Source organism: Pseudorca crassidens, chromosome 12 (genome assembly GCF_039906515.1).
Source record: "Pseudorca crassidens isolate mPseCra1 chromosome 12, mPseCra1.hap1, whole genome shotgun sequence".
Classification (NCBI taxonomy): Eukaryota; Metazoa; Chordata; class Mammalia; order Artiodactyla; family Delphinidae; genus Pseudorca; species Pseudorca crassidens.
This window is the reverse complement of record NC_090307.1, coordinates 41,363,055-41,390,603: the sequence shown is the minus strand read 5'-3', so window position 1 is coordinate 41,390,603 and position 27,549 is coordinate 41,363,055. Positions and strand designations below refer to the sequence as shown.

At 40.0% G+C, this 27,549-nt stretch overlaps 2 protein-coding genes across 4 annotated transcripts in view; one reads left to right on the top strand and one right to left on the bottom strand.

Moving 5' to 3' along the window:
* Positions 1-1,255: 1,255 nt before the first annotated feature.
* On the bottom strand, positions 1,256-25,820 carry SLC39A6 (solute carrier family 39 member 6). Its single transcript, XM_067699317.1, has 10 exons — positions 25,550-25,820; positions 23,185-23,916; positions 21,513-21,696; positions 20,507-20,676; positions 19,556-19,774; positions 9,073-9,178; positions 6,268-6,645; positions 5,095-5,175; positions 3,286-3,476; positions 1,256-2,512 (listed from the first exon to the last, which is right to left on the bottom strand). The coding sequence occupies exons 2-10, from the start codon at positions 23,905-23,907 to the stop codon at positions 2,360-2,362; spliced, it is 2,205 nt and encodes a 734-aa protein (XP_067555418.1). The 5' UTR covers positions 23,908-23,916; positions 25,550-25,820; the 3' UTR covers positions 1,256-2,359.
* Positions 25,821-26,267: 447 nt separating this feature from the next.
* ELP2 (elongator acetyltransferase complex subunit 2) overlaps positions 26,268-27,549 on the top strand; it is a 44,013-nt gene continuing 42,731 nt past the window's right edge. For all 3 annotated transcript variants that reach the window (XM_067699315.1, XM_067699314.1, XM_067699316.1), the window contains exon 1: positions 26,268-26,552. In XM_067699315.1, coding sequence (XP_067555416.1) covers positions 26,415-26,552 — 138 coding nt within the window. In that variant the 5' untranslated portion in view covers positions 26,268-26,414. The remainder of the gene's footprint in view (positions 26,553-27,549) is intronic.

Here is a 27,549-nt window from a genome sequence, read left to right as displayed (position 1 = left end):
TTTTTTTCTTACCCCAGAATCTACTGGGATAAACGTGTTACTTGAAGTTTTGGTAAAACTCACAGCAAAAGGGTGTTATTTTGAGGGAGGGTGAGGAAGACTGTGATGTGGTGAGCATTTTCTTTTAACAGTTACTGATTCTCAATTTTTCCTTGAGTGGACATTTATTTTTCCAGAAAAATCTGTAAAAATTTCAAATAATTTAATTATTGCTTGAATCTACCTTATATCTCTATTTATGTCTCCTTTTTCATTCAAGATATTATTTATTTGTGCCTTTTCATTTTCTATCAGTCTGATAAGTTTCTCCCCCGCAAAGGATCAGCCTTTGGTTCATATTCTACAGTTCCTGCATTTTCCTCTAATCTCCATTCTCTCCCACAGGGAGCCATGGGAACCAACTACTTAAATCTTCTACATACTCACTAGTGAGTTCAAACTGGAGTGGGAACTAAGGCTGCTATCATCCTGTTTTGTGGGCTGGTCCAGCACACCTCCCACCTTGAGAATCTGTGTGAAAGAAGTAGGTACAAGTCTGTGTTTCCAAAACTCCTGGAGGAACATTTCCAATGATTCTAGAACTTCATCTTGCACTGATCCAGCAGTGGCATTAGGGTAGATCTGTGGGTTTCTGAAGCAGAGTAATCATTCAGCCCGAGAAGGAGATGCCTCATCTCATCTTTTCAGGCACCCCCCAATCCAAGTAATTCTCATTACTCATTCCTCTTTCACTTGGTTTGGGGAATAGAAATGCTGGTCCAACTGTCTTTCAGTAGGTGGGCTATATGGTCTTGTCCAGTTGTTCTTGATTCTCTTTAGAATGTAGGGCATTAGTGCGTCTTTTCAAGCTTAGGCTCTGGGGTTTGTTTTTTGTTTTTTTAAGTTAGGGACAGCTTGGAATAAACTGTGGACCAATATTTTCTGAAGTGCCCTTTGTGATAAACAATTTAAAAATTGAATAAGCCCACCCAATACAATAATATAAATGTGTTGATAAGTATATATAATCTGGATTATACTTAAGAAAATCAGATATCTCAAATTCATAGAAATAGAAAGTAGAATGGTGGTCACCAGGGGTTGTGGGGAGAAGGAAACAAAGAGTTGTTTAGTGGGTATAGTTTCAGTTTTGCAAGGTGAAAAAGTTTTGGAAATCAACTGCATAACAATGTGAATATACATAAAATTATTGAGCTGTATGCTTAAAAATGGTTAAGATGGTAAAAAAAAAGAAAAGAAAATCTGTTATCTGATATCAAGCTGACACAGGGAATTTATTTTGTAGAAAAGCAACATCTAGAGAATGCCATACAACCCTAGTACATCTAAAGTACTATATATAAAAATGACAATTGCTCATAACAACAACATTGAAGCACTGAAAGATACCAAAGTACTTTCTGAATCCAAGAAGTCAAATTATAACCAGTACGGTTTTAATGTCCTAATATATATCGAAATTCTCATATGCTGACATGTGGTAAACCAGATAACCAGAACATCCAGTAATGTAACTTGGGTGACACGTAAGTTAACCTGGGATATCCAAGTCTTTTGACAATACATAAACTTGCTCATACTCATCTGGTGTACACCCACACAAATATTTTAAAATTCCAATTTCTTGGTCAAGTGATATATTTTGCTTGAGTTTATTAAATACATTTAGATGTCTCTATTATACAAAGTTAAATGTACAACTAAATTAGTAAAAAGTGCTGAGATTTTATGGGAACATTAATACTCTGACAAAAGTGTTTATCAATGTACTCTATACTCAATATTGCTTTTTTTCATTTAAATCTAAATTTTTCCCTTCTATTTTTAAACCAGTTTTGTGATTTTTTAATATGAAACCTATGCCTTCTCAATTTATACAGTTTCTTCTCTTTTTTCCCTTATTTCTTAGCTTAAATTCAGTTTAAGCTTTATTGGTATCTTAGGCTTCACGTGTATTCTTACTCCTAAACACCAGCAGTTCTTCAGAGGCCTAAAATCCAGCATGGGAATTACTATATTAAATTAGTCCTAGAAAAAGCATTAAAGACATTTTTTTTCTGAAATATACAGAACATGTCATGCCAAACCTCTTGTTTATACCATAAACCGGTAATATTGGTAAATTGCACATATAGCTTACATTTCCCAAATAGAATAACTTAAATATTAAACGTACCTTTATGTTACCACCATAACTGACCTTATAAGCATAACAAATGGCAATATTCAATACAAAAATCACAAAATCCACTAACCGTAAATGCTATACATCACAGCATACTAACTCATCTCCCTATGACCTACTCAAACTATAGACAGCAAACTATAGCTTTAAGCTACTCTAGCATTTACACCCTAATTAGAAATTTATACGAAACACAATTTTATGTTCAAATATGGAAATAAGCAACATAATTCCAAATCCCAAAAGTATCCCAGCATTCTGTAAAAAGAAGTATCCCCAGCGGCTACATCCATGGTCACTAGCATCATTGTGCAGCATCTCAGGCACCTTAAAAAAAAAAAGAGCAACCTTTAAGTTTCCAGAACCACAGATTAGTTTTTAGAAGAATCTGCAAGACGGCTTTATATGTAGCTGGATATATTATGAGTCAATTCTCTAAAACATGACCACATATATACACTGACTCTAGCTAATAATGTCACACAGCATTTTTTAACAGCTTAATTAACAATGATTATTCATGGTCTGCTCAGCAAGTCAAAATTTATATTGGTCCAGTTTGCTCCACTGTAAAATGGAGAGCTACACTGATTACCCTGCTTACTGTCTGTATCTGTATATAACATGTGGCTCACTTGAAATTCAGAGATATGGAAGCCTTACATCATATAAAATATAATTTTAGAAATAAGATTGGCTGAGATTGTTAGGTGGACTTTGGTGACAAAAAGATGACTCCTTCGTCCATTAGTAAGAAACCTTTAAGCATTCTGAAGTATACACAGTTCGCCAACAGTATGTGGCTTGTGCTAGGTTTCCTACATGTCTATAGACAGTTCAATGCCTAATTACTGAAACTCTCCTCTCAAAAAGACACATCAGAAGGGGGTAGATACTTTTGTGTATCCTTATACACATTAGGCAGGACAAAGATGTGCTTGTGAGCAACAATCCAAAAAGATAAAACCATCAAGGACTTATAGTTTATATGCTACTTTGTCGAGCATAGACTCACTTCTCACTGCAACGATATTTAATCTAAAACCCTTTTAAAAATGGTTTCATTGAACATTTTCTCTACTGACTTCTTAAAAACTTACCATATCAACCAGAGCAACATACATGAACAAGCCCGCAGTAAGTGCAAATATCCACATAGAAACATTTTCAGCATAATGACCAATGAAAATTCCTGTTGCCATTCCAAGATATGCCAGCATGGCTGACAGAGCATTATAAAGAACAGCCTGCTTAACAGTCATGCCAGCCTTTAGTAAAACAGCAAAGTCACCTTTAACAGAAAACAAAAAAAGGAGATAAGGTAATTAAAAAATCATTTTTAAGACACATACGCAAAAAACTTTCCAGATTTAAGAAATTCTCCAGGGCTCCCCTGGTGGTGCAGTGGTTGAGAATCCGCCTGCCAATGCAGGGACACGGGTTTGACCCCTGGTCCGGGAAGACCCCACATGATGCAGAGCAGCTAAGCCCATGTGCCACAACTACTGAGCCTGTGCTCCAGAGCCTGGAAGCCGCAACTACTGAGCCCACATACCACAACTACTGAGCCTGTGTGCCGCAACTACTGAAGCCCGCGTGCCTAGAGCCTGTGCTCCACAACAAGAGAAGCCACCACAATGAGAAGACCGCGCACCACAACGAAGAGTAGCCCCCGCTCGCTGCAACTAGAGAAAGCCTGAGCACAGCAACAAAGACCCAAGACAGACAGAAAAATCAATTACTTAACTTAAAAAAAAAAAAAAAAGAATTATTCAGGGTTAACAGTGTTAATCAGTGTAAACATCCTAACAGCTTTATAAACTAAGATATCTTTTATCCAAAGTATTTCTTAAGGTTTCCACTTTGTCGATGAATGTCAATAGTACAAATGTCAATAAGTATCAACTATTGTGCTCTTGCACTGTCTTTAAGGAGCTTTTAACTGGCTACAAGGAGGAAGAGGGAGTAGAGAACACAAATGAAATGATCAGCAAATGATTAAGGAAATATATAATTAAGAGCTAAAGAGTCTAATGTTCTGGTTATAAAAGGAGAAAAAAAGAAATTAAGATGAGAATAGCTGAGAGAGGCTTCCTGGTGCATGAAGGATCTAGAATGTGGAACATAGGGAATTCCCTGGCAGTCCAGTGGTTAGGACTCTGCGTTTCCACTGCAGGGGGCCCAGGTTCGAACCCTGGTTGGGGAACTAAGATCCCACAAGCCACATGGTGTGGCCAAAAATAAATAAATAAATAAAAATAGAATGCACAACACAGACCAGATGTTGAGGCTTACAAGCATGGAGCATGAAGACGGGAGGCCTTCTAAATGGCAGATCACATGCCAAGGAACAAAAGTGAAAATGGCGTTACAGGTGTGTGCGAATATGCATCTATATGAAGAAAAACAAGGACACGAACTGGGAACCAGGACAAATCTGGGAAGGTTTTAAGTCCCAGTGACAGAGAAAAAGAATTCAAAACACTATTCATCAACTTCTCATTTCTTTAGCTCTAGTGACTGAAATACTCTTTGTCAACTTCTGTCTGTTAATAGAAGATGATTCTTTAGATTCCTGTGGTCTTATTCATATTGTGCATATGAAGAAAACGATCACTGATGTCACCAGTATGCTGGTATAGGAAGATATCTGGTAGGGGAAGAGGAAAAGAGAGGGGACTCAGGTATCTCTCTGGCAACCCCACACAGGCAATTGTGTAATTGTAATCGCAGGGTTAGAATTCTGGCTGGAAACAAACTTGTCCTCAGTAAGAAAGAAAGCTGGCTAGGTTAGTAGACTTAGGAGAAGGCATAAATGAGGAAGCTTGCCGGAAGCTATCATTAGCAAAAGCCAGGGACACTAAGACACTTTACCCACCTGGAAAATACCATTTGTAGGGTTCTCTTACCTAATTCATGAGGCAACTCATGACAAAACACAGCAACAGAAGTACTTAAACCACTCGATAAACCTTCAGTAAAAGCAGCACCTGTGTAAAAATCACTGCATTATTTTGTGGGTGTGTATTTTTAAAATCTTAACAGCATACACAATGAAATACAAAAGAAAATATATTCTGGTTGTGAATAAACAGAACTTTCTCAACTGCACTCTGTACCTTCTCCATAAGTAATGTTAGATTACATTCAATTAGATTTAAATTTCCCAAAGGAGCACAAGCAGATACAATTGAGAAGGGAAGGTTCCACTATGCCTTAGAGTGATTAAATGATCTTATACAAACCTGAGAAGTAAATTGCTACCACATAGAACACTTACTTAAAAATATGAAACAGACTGATTTAAAAGGTTTAGGAAAAAACCCTCAGCAGTCAAGAGTACAAATACGTTTCCTGGCCTCAGAGGAATTCACTATATAATCAGACTACCATGTCTGAGTGTTCGCACATCCTCCGTTGTCGCTTATGCTGTGCACAGTGCAGAGAAGGAAGAGCACCAAGCTCCCAGGGAGCCAGGCTGGGCTACAAAACAGCACTGCCTCCTTGGCAAGTGGTTCACCTTGCCAGGCCTTGGCTACCTAATCTGTACTTATTTCCATGGTTCCTCCCAGCACTAAGTTACTACAATTTTTAAGTATTTCTATTACCGCTCAATTGTAGCACAACAATTTAATAGCAAAAAAACTATAATTCTTCTTTGGGTAGAGATTAGTAATTAAACTTATCAGATATATGAAGATTCCTTTAGCATAAAAGAAAAGATGATGGAAGTATTTCACTTTAAGAAATACTGTTTATATTGCAGATAAGGGAACTCAAATGTATTGGGGGAAAAAAAAAATCCTCACATGTGCTCCAGACACCTTAGAGCCTGAGCCTGCAAATTAAAACAACTTTTGGTAGTCACAATTTAGATAAAGGGCCAAGCACAGTTTCCAGCACTTAAACTAACATTTATCAAGTACTTCATTGTCAAAGCAGCAAAAAATGAAATAACAGTTTGATAATCTTAGAAGTCAATAGCCTTATCAAACCAACCTATTCCTTGTTAAAACAAGACTGGTACTTTCATGTGACATTTTCAGAGTCAACCAACAAGGGACAGATACGTAGATATATACCAATTGCTAGGCCATCGCTGAAATTGTGCAGGCCGTCCCCCATGATCACCATCCATGCCAGTGTGGCAATGCCGGCATCCTTCAGCTCCTCCCGAGAGTAGCGCTGACTGTGACTGTGTGGGTGGTGGTTTTGGTGGTGGTGGTGATGGAGAATATGATGGTAGTCATGATGGTGGTGAACAAGGTCATCTGACTGGCCAAGTGTATCATGGAAATGCGAATGGCATTTATTCTTGCACCCTCTGGGTACGTATTCATTGTAAACTTCCTGTGGATGAGCATGAGCTATCATGACCTCCTCTTCTTCCAAGATTGCTGGCTGTTGAGAATCAAAGTGGGAGGGCTCTTGTGAGTCAGCTCGCAAATAGCCTTCAGGTCCTAGGTATAAACATAAAGGACATTGGGACAAAGTCAAATGGCTTTGTTAATGTGCATGGACACATTTCAAACATCTCCACTGACAAAGTCAACAAAAGATCTTAAAGCATGGCACTCTCTCACACAGACCTGGCAGAACTAGACATTAGAGTATTGTTGATGAAAAACATCAGTAGTTAAATGATCTCACGTACTAAGAATGAATTTTAAATGTTAACCTTCAGTAACTACCCCCAGATCCTCCCTTAATTTCTTCTGCCTCCTTATGTTTTTAAAGATGATTTTTTTCCATATATTATAAAAGAAGCACATACTTACTTTATAAAAATATTTCATTTTTGGTATTTAAAATATTTAAGAAAAATATTCCAGAAAAATACTGAAAATTGGAAATAAAAAACATGCATAATTCTGTCATCTGAGTTCCTCTCTTTCAAAATTCAAGGAAAAACAGAAGAGGGGAATTCCCTGGCAGTCCAGTGGTTAGAACTTGGTGCTTTCACTGCCAAGGGCCTGGGTTCAATACCTGGTCGGCGAACTAAGATCCCTGCAAGCCGCGTGGCATGGTCAAAAAAAAAAAGGAAAAACAAGAATCTGAAATACCATCATCACCAAGAAACATTTGTTATCTATCTGTGTAAAATAAATTGCAACAATAAGTTTTTGTTTTTTCTTTTTTATACACTGGTATCAACTTTCTTGGGAGCATTCCCAATACTGTGGCCCAATTCTAGAATAGCTGTTTCCTCTCATCATTAAAAATTTCACTGGAGCCCATTACAGAGGTTGAAGACAGAATAGATACAGGAAGACGAATGCGAGTATTCACTTGCTCTTTAGAGAAAAGCAACATGCTGGAAAATAAAGGGTGGACAGGAAATCTTACAAATAACTTGGTAGCAACAATAAAGTTCTTCCTCCTTAGCCAGCAACTATATATTGAGTATCTGCTCTGGGCCAGGCACCTGCCCAGATACTGGGACAAAGTGCGTCAGCACAAAGTCTCTGCCTTCGAGAAGCTCATTGTCTTGTGGGTAGATAGCCACTTAACAAAGAAATACATGTATAAATAAGGTAATCTAAGGCATTGGAAGGCACGGGAAGAAAATAGAACAGGGTAACATGAAGGAGAATGACTGGGAGACCTTTGTATTCAGGTGATCAGGGAAGACCTCTGAGGACGAGATGTCTGAGTTGAGATTGGAATGATAGGGGGAATTTATATGAAGACCCGGGAGAAGAGTACTCCGAACTGAAGAAACAGTGAGTGCCAGGCCCTGAGACAGACCTGGTGTGCTCAAAGGATGAAAAGGAGGCCAGTGAGGCTGGACAGGGCAAACCATCGGGGAGAGTGGAGGGCAGGGCAGGACCTCGAAGGTCGTCGTAAGGCGTTTTGTTTAAAATTTTAATTTTAACTGAGTCTGTCCAACAAGAAATGCCAAGCTAACAAGTTACAGGAAACAGTAACTTTACAGTGGAGAAACATGGTAGACACAACGTTAGCCACGTGATCAAAATTAACACCACCTGTGTGTGACAGAGAGCATCATGTCGGGTGGCACACCATGTCACTGAAAAGGATGCAATACCACTTTGTGGTATTCCTGCCCAAACTGATCAACCTAATGTGAAAACATTAGACAAACCCCAAATGAGGGGAAATTAGATGCAACATTTGATCCTGAATTGTACTCTGGATCATTTCTTTTCCTTTTAGGGGTTAGGGGAGTATAAAGAAATTATTAAGACAATTGGAAAAACACAATTAAGACAATTGGAAAAAGGTCTATAGACTAGAAAATGGCATTGTATCAGCTTTAATTTCCTGATTTTGATCACTGAACTGTGATTACAAGGGAATGAATGTCCTTTTTCTTAGGAAACATAAACTTAAGCATTTTGAGGTAAAGAAGCATCATGTTTGTAACTTATTCTCAAATCGTTTAGGAAAAAAATGTGTATGTATGTCTACAGAGAGAAAGAGACAAAGAATGATAAATGTAGGTAAAATAAATGGGGAATATAAGAAAGGGGTACAGGAATTCTTTGTACTATTCTTGGAACTTTTCTCTAAGTCTGAATTTACCTCAAAATAAAAAATTAGAGAAAAAAGAGATGTAAGTATATATAGAAATAACCAACTCACTGGCAATTAAAAGAAAGTATCAGTTTAAAAAAAAAGAGCGGGGGGAGGGGTGGAGGAATTCCCTGGCGGTCCAGTGGTTAGGGCTCCGTGCTTTCACTGCTAGGGCCTAGGTTTGATCCCTAGCCAGGGAACTAAGATCCCATAAGCCACGTGGCGCAGCCAAAAAAAAAGGGGGTGCGGGTGGGGCTGGAATATGGTTCCCCCTCTTCCAGACAGTCCAGGTTGCCTGCAAATCACAGAGCACTGAATTCCCTCCAGCTCTCAGATTTATAAGGACTTACGATCATCTGCGTCTACTTTCTCCTCATTTGTTGACAGTTGAGATTCATACTGGGACAACTGCTTCTTAATCTCCACATCATCATCATTTTCAGGTTTTTTCTGATTCTACAATAGCAAGGAAAAGCAATACTTTAAAATAGGCAGTTTGCTTATGCATACATCTTTAGGTAAACGGTTAAGCAAACGATTTCATCGGAAAAGACAGCAGAGTAACAGACTTCTAATGGAATAAACCCCATCTAAGGGCAGGGCCTGTACTTAACTTGCATAGCACCTGGTAGTTTGTTTTAGGCATAAACTCTTCAGAAAGGTAAAGAATTAATGCTTCAGTAGTATGAAAGAAAAGTTACATACTCATCTTTCTGAATGTCCCCCTAGGTCACACAGTCTAAATTTGGTCTTATGCAAACAGCACTGCATCCCCTGGGAGCTTGTTATAAATGCACAGTCTCAGGCTACACCCCAGACCTACTGGATTAGAACGGGGAGTTTAACTAGATCTCCAGGCGACTCATATACACATTAAAGCTGAGCTCTGCCTCAGGCCATTGATTTAGAACCAGCTAGAGGCATGTTCTCCAGGAATTTAGTGATCTGCTAACCAATTGCTTAGTTTCCTCCAGTGCCTCTTTTGGGCACTGAAACCCCATACTTTCCATACTTTTTATAAATTAAAACTGTACCGTGATATCGATATGTACTTGTTATAAAACTAAAATACTCTTCGTGTAGTAAAACACCATTAACAAGCTTTTGTCTTTTTAAACAAATCTCTATTAGTTAGCCTTGAATTTATCACTAGGTTTTTTAACCAACTGAATACCATACTTGAGATATTGTCCATATCTCAGAGCCCAAGAATAAAGGTCACTGTTTGAACAAAGGTGCCTGTTTATTACTACTTACATAGAATATTCAAGATAATGAAAACTGTCACAAAAATAATAGATTTCTTATCTGCAGTATCATTTGAATATGACTTAATCATCACCATACCTGAGATTTCATTCTAGCTCTAACAGTATATAAAATATCTGTACCTTCTTAGGTTATAAGAGTTTTTAAAGGCAAGCACAGACAAATCTTTATACCTACCTCTAGCAAAATGCCTCAAACACAGAGAAAGTACTTAAATATTTGTGAAAATAAGTGAATTCATGATATTTTATATTACTTTAGTTGATACTTTATTTGTTTGCCAATGATTATCTGTGGTACATAGACTTTTTAAGCAATTCTTTCATTCCCTAAGTATTAAGAGCCTGTAATGTTCCCTGCGCTGAATGGCGGCAATATATCAATATGTCGTAAAACAAGATACACATAGTCCTTGTTCCCAAGGAAGCTTATCACCCACAGGGAGGGAGGCTTTACACAGGTAATGATTATACGATTCTTTGATTGAAATTTTTGATATATTTTACAAGGAAAAATACACAGTGCTATGAGAGCATATATATATATGAGAGCATATAACAAACATTTAAACAAATCCCTCTGCCTGCTCTCCTCTGCATTAGGACAACAGAATAATGTAGATAGGCCAGTTAGGAGGCAACTGCTATCACCCATGTAAGTCTGGCGTGGACCAGGATGATAGTAAGGAAGATGGAGAGAAATGAAAAATTACATTTCTGGATACATCTAATAAAACTAGGTAGGATATAAGGATGAGGGAGACAGAGATGATTCTCTGGTTTCCAGCATGAGCAAGAAACCTGAGAATCCAGTAGAAAGAAAGTTTGACATGGAACTATTATAACCATCTAACTACACCAAGTATGTGATTTAACCCTAATCTGAATGTAGAGATTTCAGATCGACATATATGGAAGGTAACCTAAAACTATGACATATAGAATTTTCCAGGGGTGCAGGATGGATGTCTTAAGGGAAATCGTAGGTAACATTTTCTGTTATGGGTCTGAAGAGCTCTGAATACTTGCCATATAACGAATAGTTTTTTTCATTTTGAGAGAACCAAATGAGATTAAAACCTGTTATGCAAATAACACTAAGATCTGGATGCCCTTGAAAAAAGAGAAACTAAATATTTTCTAAAAAGGAATAGGGGAGGAACCAAGATAGAGGAGTAGAAGGACGTGCTCTCACTCCCTCTTGTGAGAACACCAGAATAACAACTAGCTGCTGGACAATCACTGACAGGAAGACACTGGAACTCACCAAAAAAGATACCCCACAACCAAAGACAAAGGAGAAGCCACAGTGAGATGGTAGGAGGGGCCCAATCACAGTAAAATCAAATCCCATAACTGCTGGGTGGGTGACTCACAGACTGAGAACACTTATACCACAGAGGTCCACCAACTGGAGTGAAGGTTCTGAGCCCGTCAGGCTTCCCAACCTGGGGGTCTGGAAAAGGGGGGAGGAATTCCTAGAGAATCAGACTTTGAAGGCTAGTGGGATTTGATTGCAGGACTTCGAAAGGACTGGGGGAAACAAAGACTCCACTCTTGGAGGGCACACACAAAGTAGTGTGTGCATCCGGACCCAGGGGAAGGAGCAGTGACCCCAGGGAAGACTGAACCACACCTACCTGCTAGTGTTGGAGGATCTCCTGCAGAGGCCGGCAGTGGCTGTGGCTCACCGTGGCGACAAGGATACTGGCAGCAGAAGTTCTGGGAAGTACTCCTTGGCGTGAACCCTCCCAGAGTCTGTCATTAGTCCCACCAAAGAGCCCAGGTAGGCTCCAGTGTTGGGTTGCCTCAGGCCAAACAACCAACAGGGAGGGAACCAAGCCCCACCCATCAGCAGACAAGCAGATTAAAGTTTTACTGAGCTCCGCCCACCCAAGCAACACTCAGCTCTACCCACCACCAGTCCCTCCCATCAGGAAACTTCCACAAGCCTCTTAGATAGCCTCATCCACCAGAGGGCAGACAGCAGAAGCAAGAAGAACTACAATCCTGCAGCCTGTGGAACGAAAACCACATTCAGAGAAAGATAGACAAGATGAAAAGGCAAAGGGCTATGTACCAGATGAAGGAACAAGATAAAACCACAGAAAACCAACTAAATGAAGTGGAGATAGGCAACCTTCCAGAAAAAGAATTCAGAATAATGATAGTGAAGATGATCCAGGACCTCAGAAAAGGAATGGAGGAAAAGATCAAGAAGACACAAGAAATGTTTAACAAAGACCTAGAAGAATTAAAGAACAAACAAACAGAGATGAACAATACAATAACTGAAATGAAAACTACACTAGAAGGAATCAATAGCAGAATAACTGAGGCAGAAGAATGGATAAGGAGACCTGGAAGATAGAATGGTGGAATTCACTGCTGCAGAACAGAATAAAGAAAAAAGAATGAAAAGAAATGAAGACAGCCTAAGAGACCTCTGGGACAACATTAAACGCAACAACATTCGCATTATAGGGGTCCCAGAAGGAGAAGAGAGAGAGAAAGGACCAGAGAAAATATTTACAGAGATTATAGTTGAAAACTTCCCTAACAGGAGAAAGGAAATAGCCACCCAAGTCCAGGAAGCGAAACGAGTCCCATACAGGATAAACCCAAGGAGAAACACACCAAGACACATAGTAATCAAATTGGCAAAAATGAAAGACAAAGAAAAATTATTGAAAGCAGCAAGGGAAAAACGACAAATAACATATAAGGGAACTCCCATAAGGTTAACAGCTGATTTCTCAGCAGAAAGTCTACAAGCCAGAAGGGAGTGGCATGATATACTTAAAGTGATGAAAGGGAAGAACCTACAACCAAGATTATTCTACCCAGCAAGGATCTCATTCAGATTCGATGGAGAAATCAAAAGCTTTACAGACAAGCAAAAGCTAAAAGAATTCAGCACCACCAAACCAGCTCTACAACAAACGCTAAAGGAACTTCTCTAAGTGGGAAACACAAGAGAAGAAAAGGACCCACAAAAACAAACCCAAAACAATTAAGGAAATGGTCATAGGAACATACATATCGATAATTACCTTAAATGTGAATGGATTAAATGCTCCAACCAAAAGACACAGGCTTGCTGAATGGATACAAAAACAAGACCCATATATATATGCTGTCTACAAGAGACCCACTTCAGACCTAGGGACACATACAGACTGAAAGTGAGGGGACGGAAAAAGATATTCCATGCAAATGGAAATCAAAAGAAAGCTGGAGTAGCAATACTCATATCAGATAAAATAGACTTTAAAATAATGTTACAAGAGACAAGGAAGGACACTACATAATGATCAAGGGATCAATCCAAGGAGAAGATATAACAATTATAAATACATATGCACCCAACATAGGCACACCTCAATACATAAGGCAAATACTAACAGCTAGAAAAGAGGAAATCGACAGTAACACAATAATAGTGGGGGACTTTAACACCTCACTTACACCAATGGACAGAGCATCCAAAATGAAAATAAATAAGGAAACAGAAGCTTTAAATGACACAAGAGACCAGATAGATTTAATTGATATTTATAGGACATTCCATCCAAAAACAGCAGATTACACTTTCTTCTCAAGTGCGCACGGAACATTCTCCAGGATAGATCACATCTTGGGTCACAAATCAAGCCTCAGTAAACTTAAGAAAACTGAAATCATATCAAGCATCTTTTCTGACCACAACACTATGAGATTAGAAATGAACTACAGGGAAAAAAACATAAAAAACACAAACACATGGAGGCTAAACAATACGTTACTAAATAACCAAGAGATTACTGAAAAAATCAAAGAGGAAATCAAAAAGTACCTAGAGACAAATGACAATGAAAACACGATGATCCAAAACCTATGGGATGCAGTAAAAGCGGTTCTAAGAGGCAAGTTTATAGCTATACAACCCTACCTCAAGAAACAAGAAAAATCTCAAATAAACAATCTAACCTTACACCTAAAGGAACTAGAGAAAGAACAAACAAAACCCAAAGTTAGCAGAAGGAAAGAATTCATAAAGATCAGAGCAGAAATAAATGAAACAGAAACAAACAAAACAATAGCAAAGATCAATAAAACTAAAAGCTGGTTCTTTGAGAAGATAAACAAAATTGATAAACCATTAGCCAGACTCATGAAGAAACAGAGGGAGAGGACTCAAATCAACAAAATTAGAAATGAAAAAGGAGAAGTTAAAACAGACACCACAGAAATACAAAGCATCCTAAGAGACTACTATAAGCAACTCTATGCCAATAAAATGGACAACCTGGAAGAAATGGACAAATTCCTACAAAGGTATAACCTTCCAAGACTGAACCAGGAAGAAATAGAAAATATGAACAGACCAATCACAAGTAATGAAATTGAAACTGCGATTAAAAATCTTCCTACAAACAAAAGCCCAGGACCAGATGGCTTCACAGGTGAATTCTATCAAACATTTAGAGAAGAGCTAACACCCATTCTTCTCAAACTCCTCCAAAAAATTGTGGAGGAAGGAACACTCCTAAACTCATTCTATGAGGCCACCATCACCCTGACACCAAAACCACACAAACATACTACAAAAAAAGAAAATTAAAGACCAATATCACTGATGAATATAGATGCAAATATCCCAACAAAATACAAGCAAACAGAATCCAACAACACATTAAAAGGATCATACACCATGATCAAGAGGGATTTATCTGAGGGATGCAAGGATTCTTCAGTATACTCAAATCAATCAATGTGATATACCATATTAACAAAATGAAGAATAAAAACCATATGATCATTTCAATAGATGCAGAAAAAGCTTTTGACAAAATTCAACACCCATTTATGTTAAAAACTCTTCAGATAGTAGGCATAGAGGGAAACTACCTCAACATAATAAAGGCCATATATGACAAACACACAGCAAACATCATTCTCAATGGTGAAAAACTGAAAGCATTTCCTCTAAGATCAGGAACAAGACAAGGATGTCCACTCTCACCACTATTATTCAACATAGTTTTGGAAGTCCTAGCCATGGCAATCAGAAAAGAAAAAGAAATAAAAGGAATCCAAATTGGAAAAGAAGAAGTAAAACTGTCACTGTTTGCAGATGACATGATACTATACACAGAGAATCCTAAAGATGCCACCAGGAAACTACTAGAGCTAATCAATGAATTTGGAAAAGTTGCAGGATACAAAATTAATGCGCAGAAATCTCTTGCATTCCTATATACTAATGATGAAAAATCTGAAAGTGAAATTAAGGAAACACTCCCATTTACCATTGCAACAAAAAGAATAAAATACCTAGGAATACACCTACCTAGGGAGACAAAAGACCTGCATGCAGAAAATTATAAGACACTGATGAAGGAAATTAAAGATGATACCAACAGATGGAGAGATGTACCATGTTCTTAGATTGGAAGAATCAATATTGTGAAAATGACTATACTACCCAAAGCTATCTATGGATTCAAAGCAATCCCTATCAAATTACCAGTGGCATTTTTTACGGAACTAGAACAAATAATCTTAAAATTTGTATGGATACACAAAAGACCCCAAATAGCCAAAGTAGTCTTGAGGGAAAAAAACGGAGCTGGAGGAATCAGACTCCCTGACTTCAGACTATACTACAGAACTACAGTAAGCACGACAATATGGTACTGGCATAAAAACAGAAACATAGATCAACGGAACAAGACAGAAAGCCCAGAGATAAACCCACGCACCTATGCTCAACTAATCTATGACAAAGGAGGCAAGGATATACAATGGAGAAAAGACAGTCTCTTCAATAAATGGTGCTGGGAAAACTGGACAGCTACATGTAAAAGAATGAAATTAGAACACTCCCTAACACCATACACAAAAATAAACCCAAAATGGATTTGAGACCTAAATGTAAGACTGGACACTATAAAACTCTTAAAGGAAAACATAGGAGGAACAGCCTTTGACATTAATCACAGCAAGATCTTTTTTTATCCACCTCCTAGAGTAATGGAAATAAAAACAAAAATAAACGAATGGGACCTAATGAAACTTCAAAGCTTTTGCACAGCAAAGGAAACCATAAACAAGACAAAAAGACAACCCTCAGAATGGGAGAAAATATTTGCAAATGAATCAATGGACAAAGGATTAATCTCCAAAATATACAGACAGCTCATGCAGTATGTCTTCTTTCTCCAGAGAAGACATACACATGGCCAAGAAGCACATGAAAAGCTGATCAACATCACTAATTATTAGAGAAATGCAAATCAAAACTACAATGAGGTATCACCTCACACCAGTTAGAATGGGCATCACCATAAAATCTACAAGCAACAAATGCTGGAGAGGGTGTGGAGAAAAGGGAACCCTCTTGCAGTGTTGGTGGGAATGTAAATTGATACAGCCACTATGGAGAACAGTATGCAGGTTCCTTAAAAACTAAAAATAGAATTACCATATGATCTAGTAATCCCACTACTGGGCATATACCCAGAGAAAACCATAATTCAAAAAGAAACATGCACCCCAATGTTCATTGCAGCAGTATTTACAATAGCCAGGTCATGGAAGCAACATCAATGCCCATTGACAGACGAATGGATAAAGAAGTTGTGGTACATATATACAATGGAATATTACTCAGCCATAAAAAGGAATGAAATTGAGTCATTTGTAGAGACGTGGATGGATCTAGAGACTGTCATACAGAGTGAAGTAAGTCAGAAAGAGAAAAACAAATATCGTATATTAACGCATGTATGTGGAACCTAGAAAAATGGTACAGATGAACCAGTTTGCAGGACAGAATTTGAGACACAGATGTAGAGAACAAACGTATGGACACCAAGAGGGAAAAGCCGCGGGGGCGTGGGGATGGTGGTGTGCTGAATTGGACGATTGGGATTGACATGTATACACTGATGTATATAAAATTGATGACTAATAAGAACCTGCTGTATAAAAAAATAAATAAAATAAAAATATAAAAAAATAATAATAAATAAAAATTCTAAAAAAATAAAAAGGAAGAGAACATGTAATGTTTGCAAAACTCCTGTGTGAAGTCTTTGTCTAGAAATTATGCTTACTTGCCATTTAATGTTTTTTATACATGTAACAAATATTTACCAATCATCTATTATGTGCCAGACACTATTCTAGGCACCGAAGATACAGCAGTAAAGAAGACAGAGAGGTCCTGGCTCTTAAGATCTTACATTCTAGTAGAAACTATTTTAGAACAGAGATTATCAAACTTCTTTGACTACAGTTCACAGTAATGTATGTAATAAACACAGTAATATATGTAATATACTGTAATATCACGGTTGCATTTAAAAACATTGGTCGTGACACAAGATTTATTTCACAATTCACAAATGATTATTAAGAGTCTAAAAAATACTGTTCTGTATTAGACAACAGAGAGCCTACCTCTTAGAGTCCCATGTTAGAGTGCCAGATGAATATAAAGCAATCTTTAGGTAAAACTTGAAAAGTAAATTGAAATTAGAATGCTAAATTATGGCATTTGAAATAGAAACACAGTAACACAAATAAACACAAACAACCCCTCCCCCAAAAACACCCTAAAAAATGATCTTTTTTTTTTTTGTTTTAAGGTGAGAATAATCCCAGAGAATGCAAAGAAGTATGGATATAGCCTCAAACCCATCCACGTGAAGCAACAGGGACAACAGGAACATAGAAGATGACTTCCTGGATTAAGAACGATTAAGCTTTTGTTATTTCACTTCTTTCCTGTAAATTGAGGTTCAGTAAAGGTTCAAAATTTGCAATTTGAGATTTTAGTGAATGTAGAATCCATATGGGCAAATATTCACGGGATGGAGGAGGCCACTCTTCTCTTCACACATGCACTTGATTCCCAACGTGAGCTCTATGCTCAGCAAGAATCAACTATGTTGGTTTTCAAGCCTCTTCATGCCAGCTATACCTGTTATTGCAATTGCACAATTTAATTACATATTACTCAAACTATGAAATGATGGTGAGAATAGTTACTTCCATGAAAACTTAAGTTGAAGGCTTCTGAAAGATTCAAAGGCAAGTTGTTAAAAAAAAAAAAAGCCTATTAAATTATATAAGGCACTAAAGATAGAATTACCATATGACCCAGCAATCCTACTCCTGGGCATATATCCAGAGAAAACCATAATTCAAAAAGACACATGCACCCCAATGTTCACTGCAGCACTTCACAATAGCCAGGTCATGGAAGCAACCTAAATGCCCATTGACAGACGAATGGATAAAGAAGATGTGGTACATATATACAATGGAATATTACTCAGCCATAAAAAGGAACGAAACTGGGTCACTTGTATAGGTGTGGATGGACCTAGAGACTGTCATACAGAGTGAAGAAAGTCAGAAAGAGAAAAACAAATTTCATATATTAATGCATATATGTGGAATCTAGAAAAATGGTACAGATGAACCGGTTAACAAGGCAGAAATAGAGACACAGATGTAGAGAATAAACATATGGACAGCAAGGGGGGAAAGAGGGGGTGCGGGGGGGTGGGATGAATTGGGAGATTGGGATTGACATATATACACTAATACATATAAAACAGATAACTAATGAGAACGTGCTGCACAAGAAAAATAAATAAAGTTCAAAAAAAATTACATAAGGCAATCACTGTATAAAATTTTTTATATTTCCAAAAATCTAGATTCTACACTTAAAATAACTTTACAAGTATGTAACCTCTTGCTCAATTTTAGAGAAACCAAAATTGGAAATTTAGATGAAGCAGCATGGCTATAGAGAAAAAAAATGATCATACAGAACTCCAACTCAAAGAAAAGTTTGGTCAACATCAAATGACCAGTATATGAGTACACAAACATCCAAGATGTATACATGTCATTTTTAAGAGTCCCCATGAGGACAGTCTTTTGACTCATTTGCCCAGTCATATCAGATAGGAAGAGGCAGATAATCATAGGCAACTCCAAAGACATTTTTACCAGAAATAGCCTACTGTTCTGCTTCACACTATCTTCTGGTGGCAATTTGCAAAGGGCAAGTATGTGAAAGTCACATAGTCTTTCAAACAAAACATAATATTCAGCTACTCCATGAGTAATTTAAAAGTTAATCCATGATACTTTTTTCTTAAGCCACTTTATTGAGGTATAATTGACATATAAAAAGCTGTACATATTTAATGTATACAACTCGAGTTTCAGGATAAGTATATACCCGTGAAATCACTGGCACCATCAATGCCATAATCACGATGCTTCTCATCTTCAAGGCCCTGTGTGTGCCTTGTTTGGTGATTTGTATAGATATTTACCCTTGCCTTTCTTACGGTCTTGTGACTTTGAAGGAGTACTGAAGATAGAGATCTCCAGGGTTATAAAGATACAGAACTGCTCTCCATGAATGCTTCTGGGAACAAAAAGGTACTGAACCCCCTCACAAATGAAGATCATACACCCTGGACAAGCCCAGTTTAGTTCAAGTACTGCTCTAAATAAATGTCTAATGCCTAGTAAGTATTCAGAATACTTTTACCTTTTTCTTCTTATCTTTAAATTGCTTGATCAATGTGAGGACATGTTCAACAAGAAACATGAAATACAAGCCTCCCAGAGCTGTCAGACCTTTCCACGTGGAATCAAAATAGGTACTTTCTTCTATGTTTTGAGAAGAGAGATGGCTGAAAAGCGGTCCTCTCTTTATTTCCATTACTGGTTCTTCATGGCTGTGACTATGGTGATGACTTGCATGAGACTAAAGGCAAAATAATATGGATTTTATAAATTGAGTAGTTTCACACGTCAGAAAAATTGGCTAAGATAATTAACATCAAATTTGAAATTATTCAGAATTGGGCAATTAATGTGATACTTCGAAATGAGGGGAAGTTTAGGATATTAAAAATAAAATGACCAACAAGCAGCAGCGATCTACAGCTTAAGGTATGTAATGTACGATGGCACTTAATAGAGTGGATCTGTTCAATGTAAAGACAGACACATTCCCCAATGACCCTCATAACATAAGATAGTGGGTATTTCCAATGTTTTCCCATGGCCACAAATAAGAGGGAACTGCAAAACTTAATAGGCATATAGTGTCTACTGCTTATACTCCCAGCTGAAAAGCCCCTACCATAGTCGTCAGTGTGCTTACAAGAAGCCCAGTCTGGGTAATGGGCCCTGGCAGGTACCCAAGATCCAGGTGCACTGCCCCAGTGGCCTGCAGCTGAGTGCAACAGGAAATTCTGCCACTGCGTGTGAGGGAACCAGGTGTGGCACACACTAACAGAGGTGAGACGGGGGGTCACAGGGTACACCCCACCCACGTGCTCCTAGAAACCAAATTTCCAGCCTTTTATACATATCAATACAAAGCACAAACCAAAAGTACACACACACACACACACACATATATAGACAAACACACACATATATTTAATGTTGAATAGTAAAATACACTAATGGGATAAATTACTGTACTTACATGTGGAAGAAGGTGTAAAAAAGCATCACCACTCAGTGTCCCAACAGCCAATGCCACAAGGAAACTCAGAAGAAACTTGAAAAACACCCGATTCATGAGAGGCACTAAGATAACACCCAGCAAAGACAGGAAACTGATGACAGAAATGGCTATAAAGCCACCGACCCAGGCTGTCAAACAAAACAGAGAAAGGAAAAAGAATACAATTGATAACCTTTAAAAGAGAGACTGTGGAGTGGCTTAAGACAAATTAAAAGCAGGGGAGCTAAAGAAATACAAACTCAGTGGAATAGGACTGTGGTAACAGAGTAATAACCAAGAAATTTGATCAAATGAACAATGTGACTGAACCCTCCAGGTAAAGGGCATAAACCTAGTGGAAAATTCTTCAGCTAGGGGTGAAGGGAGGGGAAAACACGGTTACCAAGGATGAACTCTAGCTCACTTGGGAACTGAGCTTTCAGACTCCCATAACAGCTAAATTATGAGAGAGAAGAGGAAAAAGTTAGGGAAGGAAGGAAGGAAAGAAGCAGAGAAGAAAGGAGTAAGAAAAGGAAACTGGGAATTCAATAATTTCTTCAGTGAACAAAGCAATTAATTCTTCATTATAGTTTCTGAGCAATGCAACTTACACTATAGCAGAGCGTATCCTGATTTCATCTATTAATAAGAATGTACGAGAATTAGGCTCCTTAACAGCAGAGATTAACTCTGACCATCCTCCAAACAGTATGACAACATATAAAGATCCCAAATTTTGAATGACCCTGACATATCCTGTGGGAGGACCTCAGACAAGTTATGATCTAAATTTTATTTTCTCGTTTTTGTTTGTTTTAAGGGTAAGGCTAACACACTTGCTTTCTTCACATTCAAGGCAGAGAACAATTAAGATGATATATTTGGAATTACGCTGAAAAATGAATAGGTTGATGTAAATATAAGGAAAAGTACAACATAAATGTATCTATTGGAAATGATTTTTACACAAAAAAGGCAATTTTACCTATTTGTAAAGAATACGTCTTTGGAGGGATTTCAGCTTTCTTTTCACTCGTTGTATGAATTAGACATGATCTAGTATCAATCTGATTGATGATGGCTGGGCAGAGATAGTTGAACTCGGTGGCATTCAGTGGAACCTGGATGCCCATGCCATGAGATGTAAGCAGCTTTGATGCATTGAAACACTGAAGAAAAGGAACAGTGAAATCACCAAAAGGTACTCCCATTAGAGAATCCATAAAGGCTGTTTGATGACACAACACCCTTTTCCTACTGAAGGTACCTACTTTTTTATTTAAGTTAAGGTAAATCAAAATCAACTTTAGTTTTAAGTACTTTGGAACTTGCCTCAAGCTACCTGGAGATATGACGTCACAGTGGTGATTTCCCATCTCTTCTACCTATTTCTTCTTGGGAGAAGCAGTCACATTGCTAGTCACCTTGGGAGAAAGCCTCAAGTGGAAAAAACTTGAGGATAAATGGACATTCACAAGCCTGTTAACTCATTGTATAAATCTATTAAGGAAATGAGCTTTAATTTCAAGACAGGTTCACTAGAGATTGAGAAATATGTTGTTTTAGTACTAACGCTACCCTACCTGGTCTAAACAAGCCCAAGACATGTCACTCTTCTAGCAACAACTGTAATTGCAAAACTTAGCTCAGTTCTGTCTGCATACTTGGCAAAGTAATGCTCCACAACGAGAGAATATTAAGTTATGTCGATTACTCTTGCGGACGACAAGGCTGGTTAATAAAATAAACCTGTACCAGCAGGCTGTTGTTTCAAACGAACGTTTAATTAGATGACAAGCTTAGTTTGAAGAGAATCTCTGGGGAATGTAAGCTCTCCCGACTCACCAAAAAAACTGATGGTAGCACCTGTTTCTCATCTTCTATAAAGTTACTTTAAACCCCCACAAATCTTGGCCAATACTACTCAGAACAAACTTTATCATTAGTGTCGCTATGGGAATGACCATTAGTAGGATTATCCCAGAATTAGTAAATCATGTGACGGTTTGAATGAAGTACTTAAGTTTTGCCTATTAATGTATACCAACTAACTCCTTGTTGTTGACATCTCTCAGCCAAAGCAAATTGTGTACAGTCTGGAAGTCTAGTCTAGGAAAAAACACATGAACTCAGAAGGTCACTGCCCAGACTTCTCACGTGTCCAGCATATCGCTGCTTTGCCAGTCACTCCACAGGTCACTGTGATCCCTCTGCCAAGGAGGCGAAGCTGCTCTTCTCGCACTCTTCAGCCCTTCCAACCACACCTTTTCCTAAAACAGGGATTCTAACTCCTGCTCTTTTGACCTTCCGGTTTCTGTGTTTTAATTAATGGGATTCTCCTTTAAAGATTTTCTCCAAAAATAATTTTGATATCTTTTTTCTACACTTACTTTAAACTCTATATTAGAAAGTGGTTTCAGCAGGCAGCACTATTCTTACCAAAGAAGTACCCCCCGCCCCAAGTTTTGTATCAGGGATGTTTACAACATAGTAGGGACACTTTGAGCTAAGTGCCTTGCTGAGAGAGTAGAAATTCCCCTTTCAATGAACTCACCATTTTATTTTTATTTTAAACTCCTTACAACTGAGATAGAATGGCAATGACAGGACAGACAAGCAGGCATATTGATTAAAATAATGAACAGCACTCATCTTACCTCCTGAGTATTTTCATTTGTGCTTCTGGAATACATAAAGCCATTTCTGGGCTCACTCACAGATTCATTTGTTTTCCTACTAGCCAGCCAGGTCGCCCAGCTCTTTTCTGTGACACTGGGTAGAGTGGAACTGCTCACACCTTTGGGGAGAAGTTTTCCATGTTTTGCAGTTTCTACGGTCTCTAGAAAGTGAGTTCCTTCAGAGACAGCATTATACACAGTTGAGGTCACTTCACTAGCACCAGCACCATCCTTGATTAAAACATTCCTTCTACCACTGGCATGTTCTGATCGATGAGGTCCTTTCCCCTGGCTGTTTCTAGGCTCTTTACTTGAACTATCAGAGTCATGGTCTGGGCAAAGAGCTTTTCGATTTTTACTGGAAGCAGCATGATTATGGTGAGAGTGATGCTCATGGTCAGAGTGATGCTCATGGTCATGGTGTATATGGATTCTCTTAATCTTATCTATGCCTATATTCTGAAGCAATTTTCTGAACCCTTCAATTGACAAGGAATTATTTTCTCCATAGCGATGGAAAAGCTGCTGCAGATGATGCTGCCGTGTAGTAACTGCCAAGTCAACATTAATGCCAGATTCCCAATTCGGAATAATTTTCTCAGTGGTCTGAGGGAAAGCAGTGGCTGGTCCTACTTCATGAAGGGGATGTGTGACTGACAGAACGAAGGTCAGGATCAAGATCACTGATAAATTCCTCGCCATTGCACCTTCCTAAAGAAGACAGAAAAAAAAATCCTTGCCTTCACTTCCAAAACAATTTGAATTAAGAAATCCTATGCTGAAAACCGATGTCTAATCAAATAACTAAGTTTTACAGAGCAACGTCTAGTGTGATCAGTGTAGTAAAACAAAAGAAAAAAGAACTGGAGTCCTAGGCTCTACCCCTGCATTGCTAAAGCATGGGAAACAACTGGAAAGCAGCTGAGTGCTAAGACTCTGTACTTAGCACTGTAAATGCAACAGTAATTCAGAGACCGGAGGGGTCCAGGTGACCACAGCCACACTGGCAACTTCTTATTGCTTCGAACAACGATTTAAAACAAAAGAAAACCCGACTAACTACCTCCACCACCACCATCATCATTTCATAGAACAATCTTTCAACATCAAAAAAAACAGAAATGGCAATCTCAGAGTAAGTCGCATTTAAAATTTTTTTCTTAAACTATATGCAAATCACTTTGAGGCTTCTCTCCTGAAATCCCACTCTTCAAGGGCACCCAATTCTGCCACTTTCTTGTGACTCCCTCATGCATACTCAGGCAGATGTGTGCCCTAACCACACAAATGGGATCTTTTTTCTTCCCCCTCAACAAACGACATCTTTCCATGTCAGTACATATAAAGGTATCACATTCTTTTGAATGACTGCAGTTTTTAAGTAAATTAAACTTCATAAAAAACTATGTTGCTCTTATATTGCTATAAACCAGTGAAAATTTTGTCAGACTATTACTCATTCATACAATAGTGTTTGGAACCAAAGGCCTATGCTCCAAAGAGGAGTTAGGAATCCAGTTAAGCACTGAATTCAGTTAAGGAGAGGAAGGTATAATCCAGATAAGCGTATAGGCTAATATCTCAGGACCCAGCCAGCAGATGTCCAGCACCAATGATGGGTAGTGATCATGACTAAATTCATCTGCCTCCAGTGAAAGACTTAGATGTCGGACTCTGGAGTGAGACAGCAAGGGCGAGAGAGGCAACCTAGCTCTACCACTTTCAGCTGTTCTTCCTTGGACCCACTGGTAATACCCATTTTATAGGGTGACTGAGAAAACCACATGAATGGATGTATGTGGAAGTGCTCCAAACACTGTCAGCAGTATTGCACAACTGCTGCTTATCGTACTGTGGAAAATGGAAGTACGCACTACCACGGGGCTAGACTCCTGAAAGAACAATCCTTGGGGCCTGAAGTTTTAATAGGCAGAAGAGAACCATTAAGAAATAATTCGCAGAATAGAGGAGAGGAGCGAGATACGTGGGGACAACACAGACGAACGGCTCAAGGGCAGCTCCATGCCTTGCTCCACGAAGGATGATTAGGGCGGTCCCGGTCCCCGCAAGTCCGCGGGTGTTGGAGAAAAGAAAGCAGAAAAAAAGGGCCTGGAGAAACGGGTGAGTGGAGAAAACGGGGAAGAGGGCACAAAACTGTTTCTAAGGGCTATTTTTAAACACGACAGTACCTTTTTCGAAAATGAGATCAACAGGACAAACCGTTTCCTTACCGCGTTGGACCCCGAAGCCCATCTGTGGGATGGGAAGTCCAAATGGAAGTGTGGCCTTGCCGGCCCGCGGGGTACCCCTCTCCGCCCGCCTCTCCCGGACCTGCGGGACTCACCTCTCCGCGGCCTCGCCGTCCCACGGCCCGGTCCCGCGCGCCGCTTCAGTTCCCGCCGGCGGTCCGGAGGGCTCGGAACCGGCCCGTGCTTCTCTCCCTAAAAACCTCTACACGGCACGGAGAAGCGGCGGTCTCATCGGCCCGGCTGCCCCTCGGTCGGGGTACCGCCGCGCAGACACCGGGAAGCAGCGCCCAACGCGCCGTAGCCTCCCGGGAGGAGGACAATTACTAATTACCGCCGCTCGTAGCGCGCCGCCGGGAACCACCGCCCCCGTCGGCCATGACTGCGGGGCATGCGCAGTGCGGCTCCACCCCGTCCCCGGCAAGCGGATCCGCGCGTCCGCCGGTTTGCCGGCTCCGCGGGGCTCGCAAGGGCGGGAGGGGGCGGAGACGCGGTCCGGGTGAGCTCTGAGCGCCGAGATCAGTCGGGGGCTCTTTCCTCGAGCCCCTCTGCGCCCTCGCCTCTCTGAGGCCGGCGACACTCTCGCCAAGGCTCCCCACCGAGCCAGCCCCGTATGCTGCTGGGAGCCCGGCCGTGAGGGGCAGTGGAACGCTCCTACCGCCGCCCTGGCACACGAGCCCCGGGTCTTTCTAGAGGGTCCTGAGCTGTTCCGGTCGGGTCTTCCCTCCTGGGACGGAGGCCGTGCTTGTGCCCTGGGCCAAGATCCAGGAGACAGGCGCTGGTAGAGGCAACCGGGCACTGAGGACCACTGGCAGGGGAGGTGGGTGGGGTCGCCCCCGTCCCGCCCCCGGCCGCCTTGGAAACGCGGTGCGGATAACGCCAGCGGGAGACGCGGCGGCCGAGCAGTTCCGCTCCGAGGGCGGAAGTGCGTGCCCAGCTTTCGGCCGTTGACCAGGCAGCAACATGGTGGCACCTGTGCTGGAGACCTCTCACGTGTTTTGCTGCCCGAACCGGGTGCGGGGAGCCCTGAGCTGGACCTCCGGGCCCGGAGGACTTCTGGCCTTCGGCACGTCCTGTTCCGTGGTACTCTATGACCCTCAGGTAAGAGAAGTGGCCATACGCCCGACCCCGTGTGCTTCTGGGGCCAAATATGCTGGGTGTTCTTGGGGCGGACTGTAGACGCCGCTCCAGAGTGTGGAGACCGGGTGTGCTGTCCTGTCCACTTCGGGGAGGGTGTCTGGGCGAGGAGTCTGGCTCTGGAGAGCGGGACTCGCTCCTCGCCCTCTTGTGCGCTGCGTCAGCCTGGGGTCACCATGTCCTACCAGTGGCCTGTTAGCCCCAGGTAGAATCTCAAATGATGACAACCTTTTCCGAAGCCGCCTGTGGGAACTGTAGTACTGTTAAAGAATCAGTTTGAGCTTTAAAAGATGTGCAGTTTAGGTATGGGTTGAAGCTATCACACAGATGCTATCTCATTTCTGTGTTTCCCTTGGTGTTACCAAATAAGCTTTTGTTTTCTTGAATTTCAAAGGCATATCACTTGTGTTTTAGCTTTGAGAATGGACATTTTAAAGAAAGTGCCATTGGGGTAAAGGTCATAGGGGATGGGGACCCTAAGCACTAGGTGTAAGGCAGGACTTACCCATTCCCTGAACTGCACCCTTGGCCTTTTCCCTATCAAACTTCTCAAGTGACTAGTTTCTGCAATTCTTCCCAGAGTTCATCATGACTTCATCCCCCCTGGCTAATTTTGGACAATGCAGTTAGTGTTGCTTCTCAAAAGGAGCCTCAGTATAAAAAGTAAAGTGCTGGAAATTAAAATGCAGTGCAGGAGATAGATATTATGTTTTTCTTATCTCACTGCTTTATTAATTTGATTAAAAATTCCATCATCCTAGACATACAGATGGCCACCAGGCACATGAAAAGATGCTCAACATCGCTAATTATTGGAGAAATGCAAATCAAAACTAAAATGAGGTTTCTCCTCACACGGGTCTGAATGACCATTATCAAAAAGTCTACAAACAATAAATGCTGGAGAGGGTGTGGAGAAAAGGGAACCCTCCTCCTACAGTGTGTTGGGAGAAATGTAAAT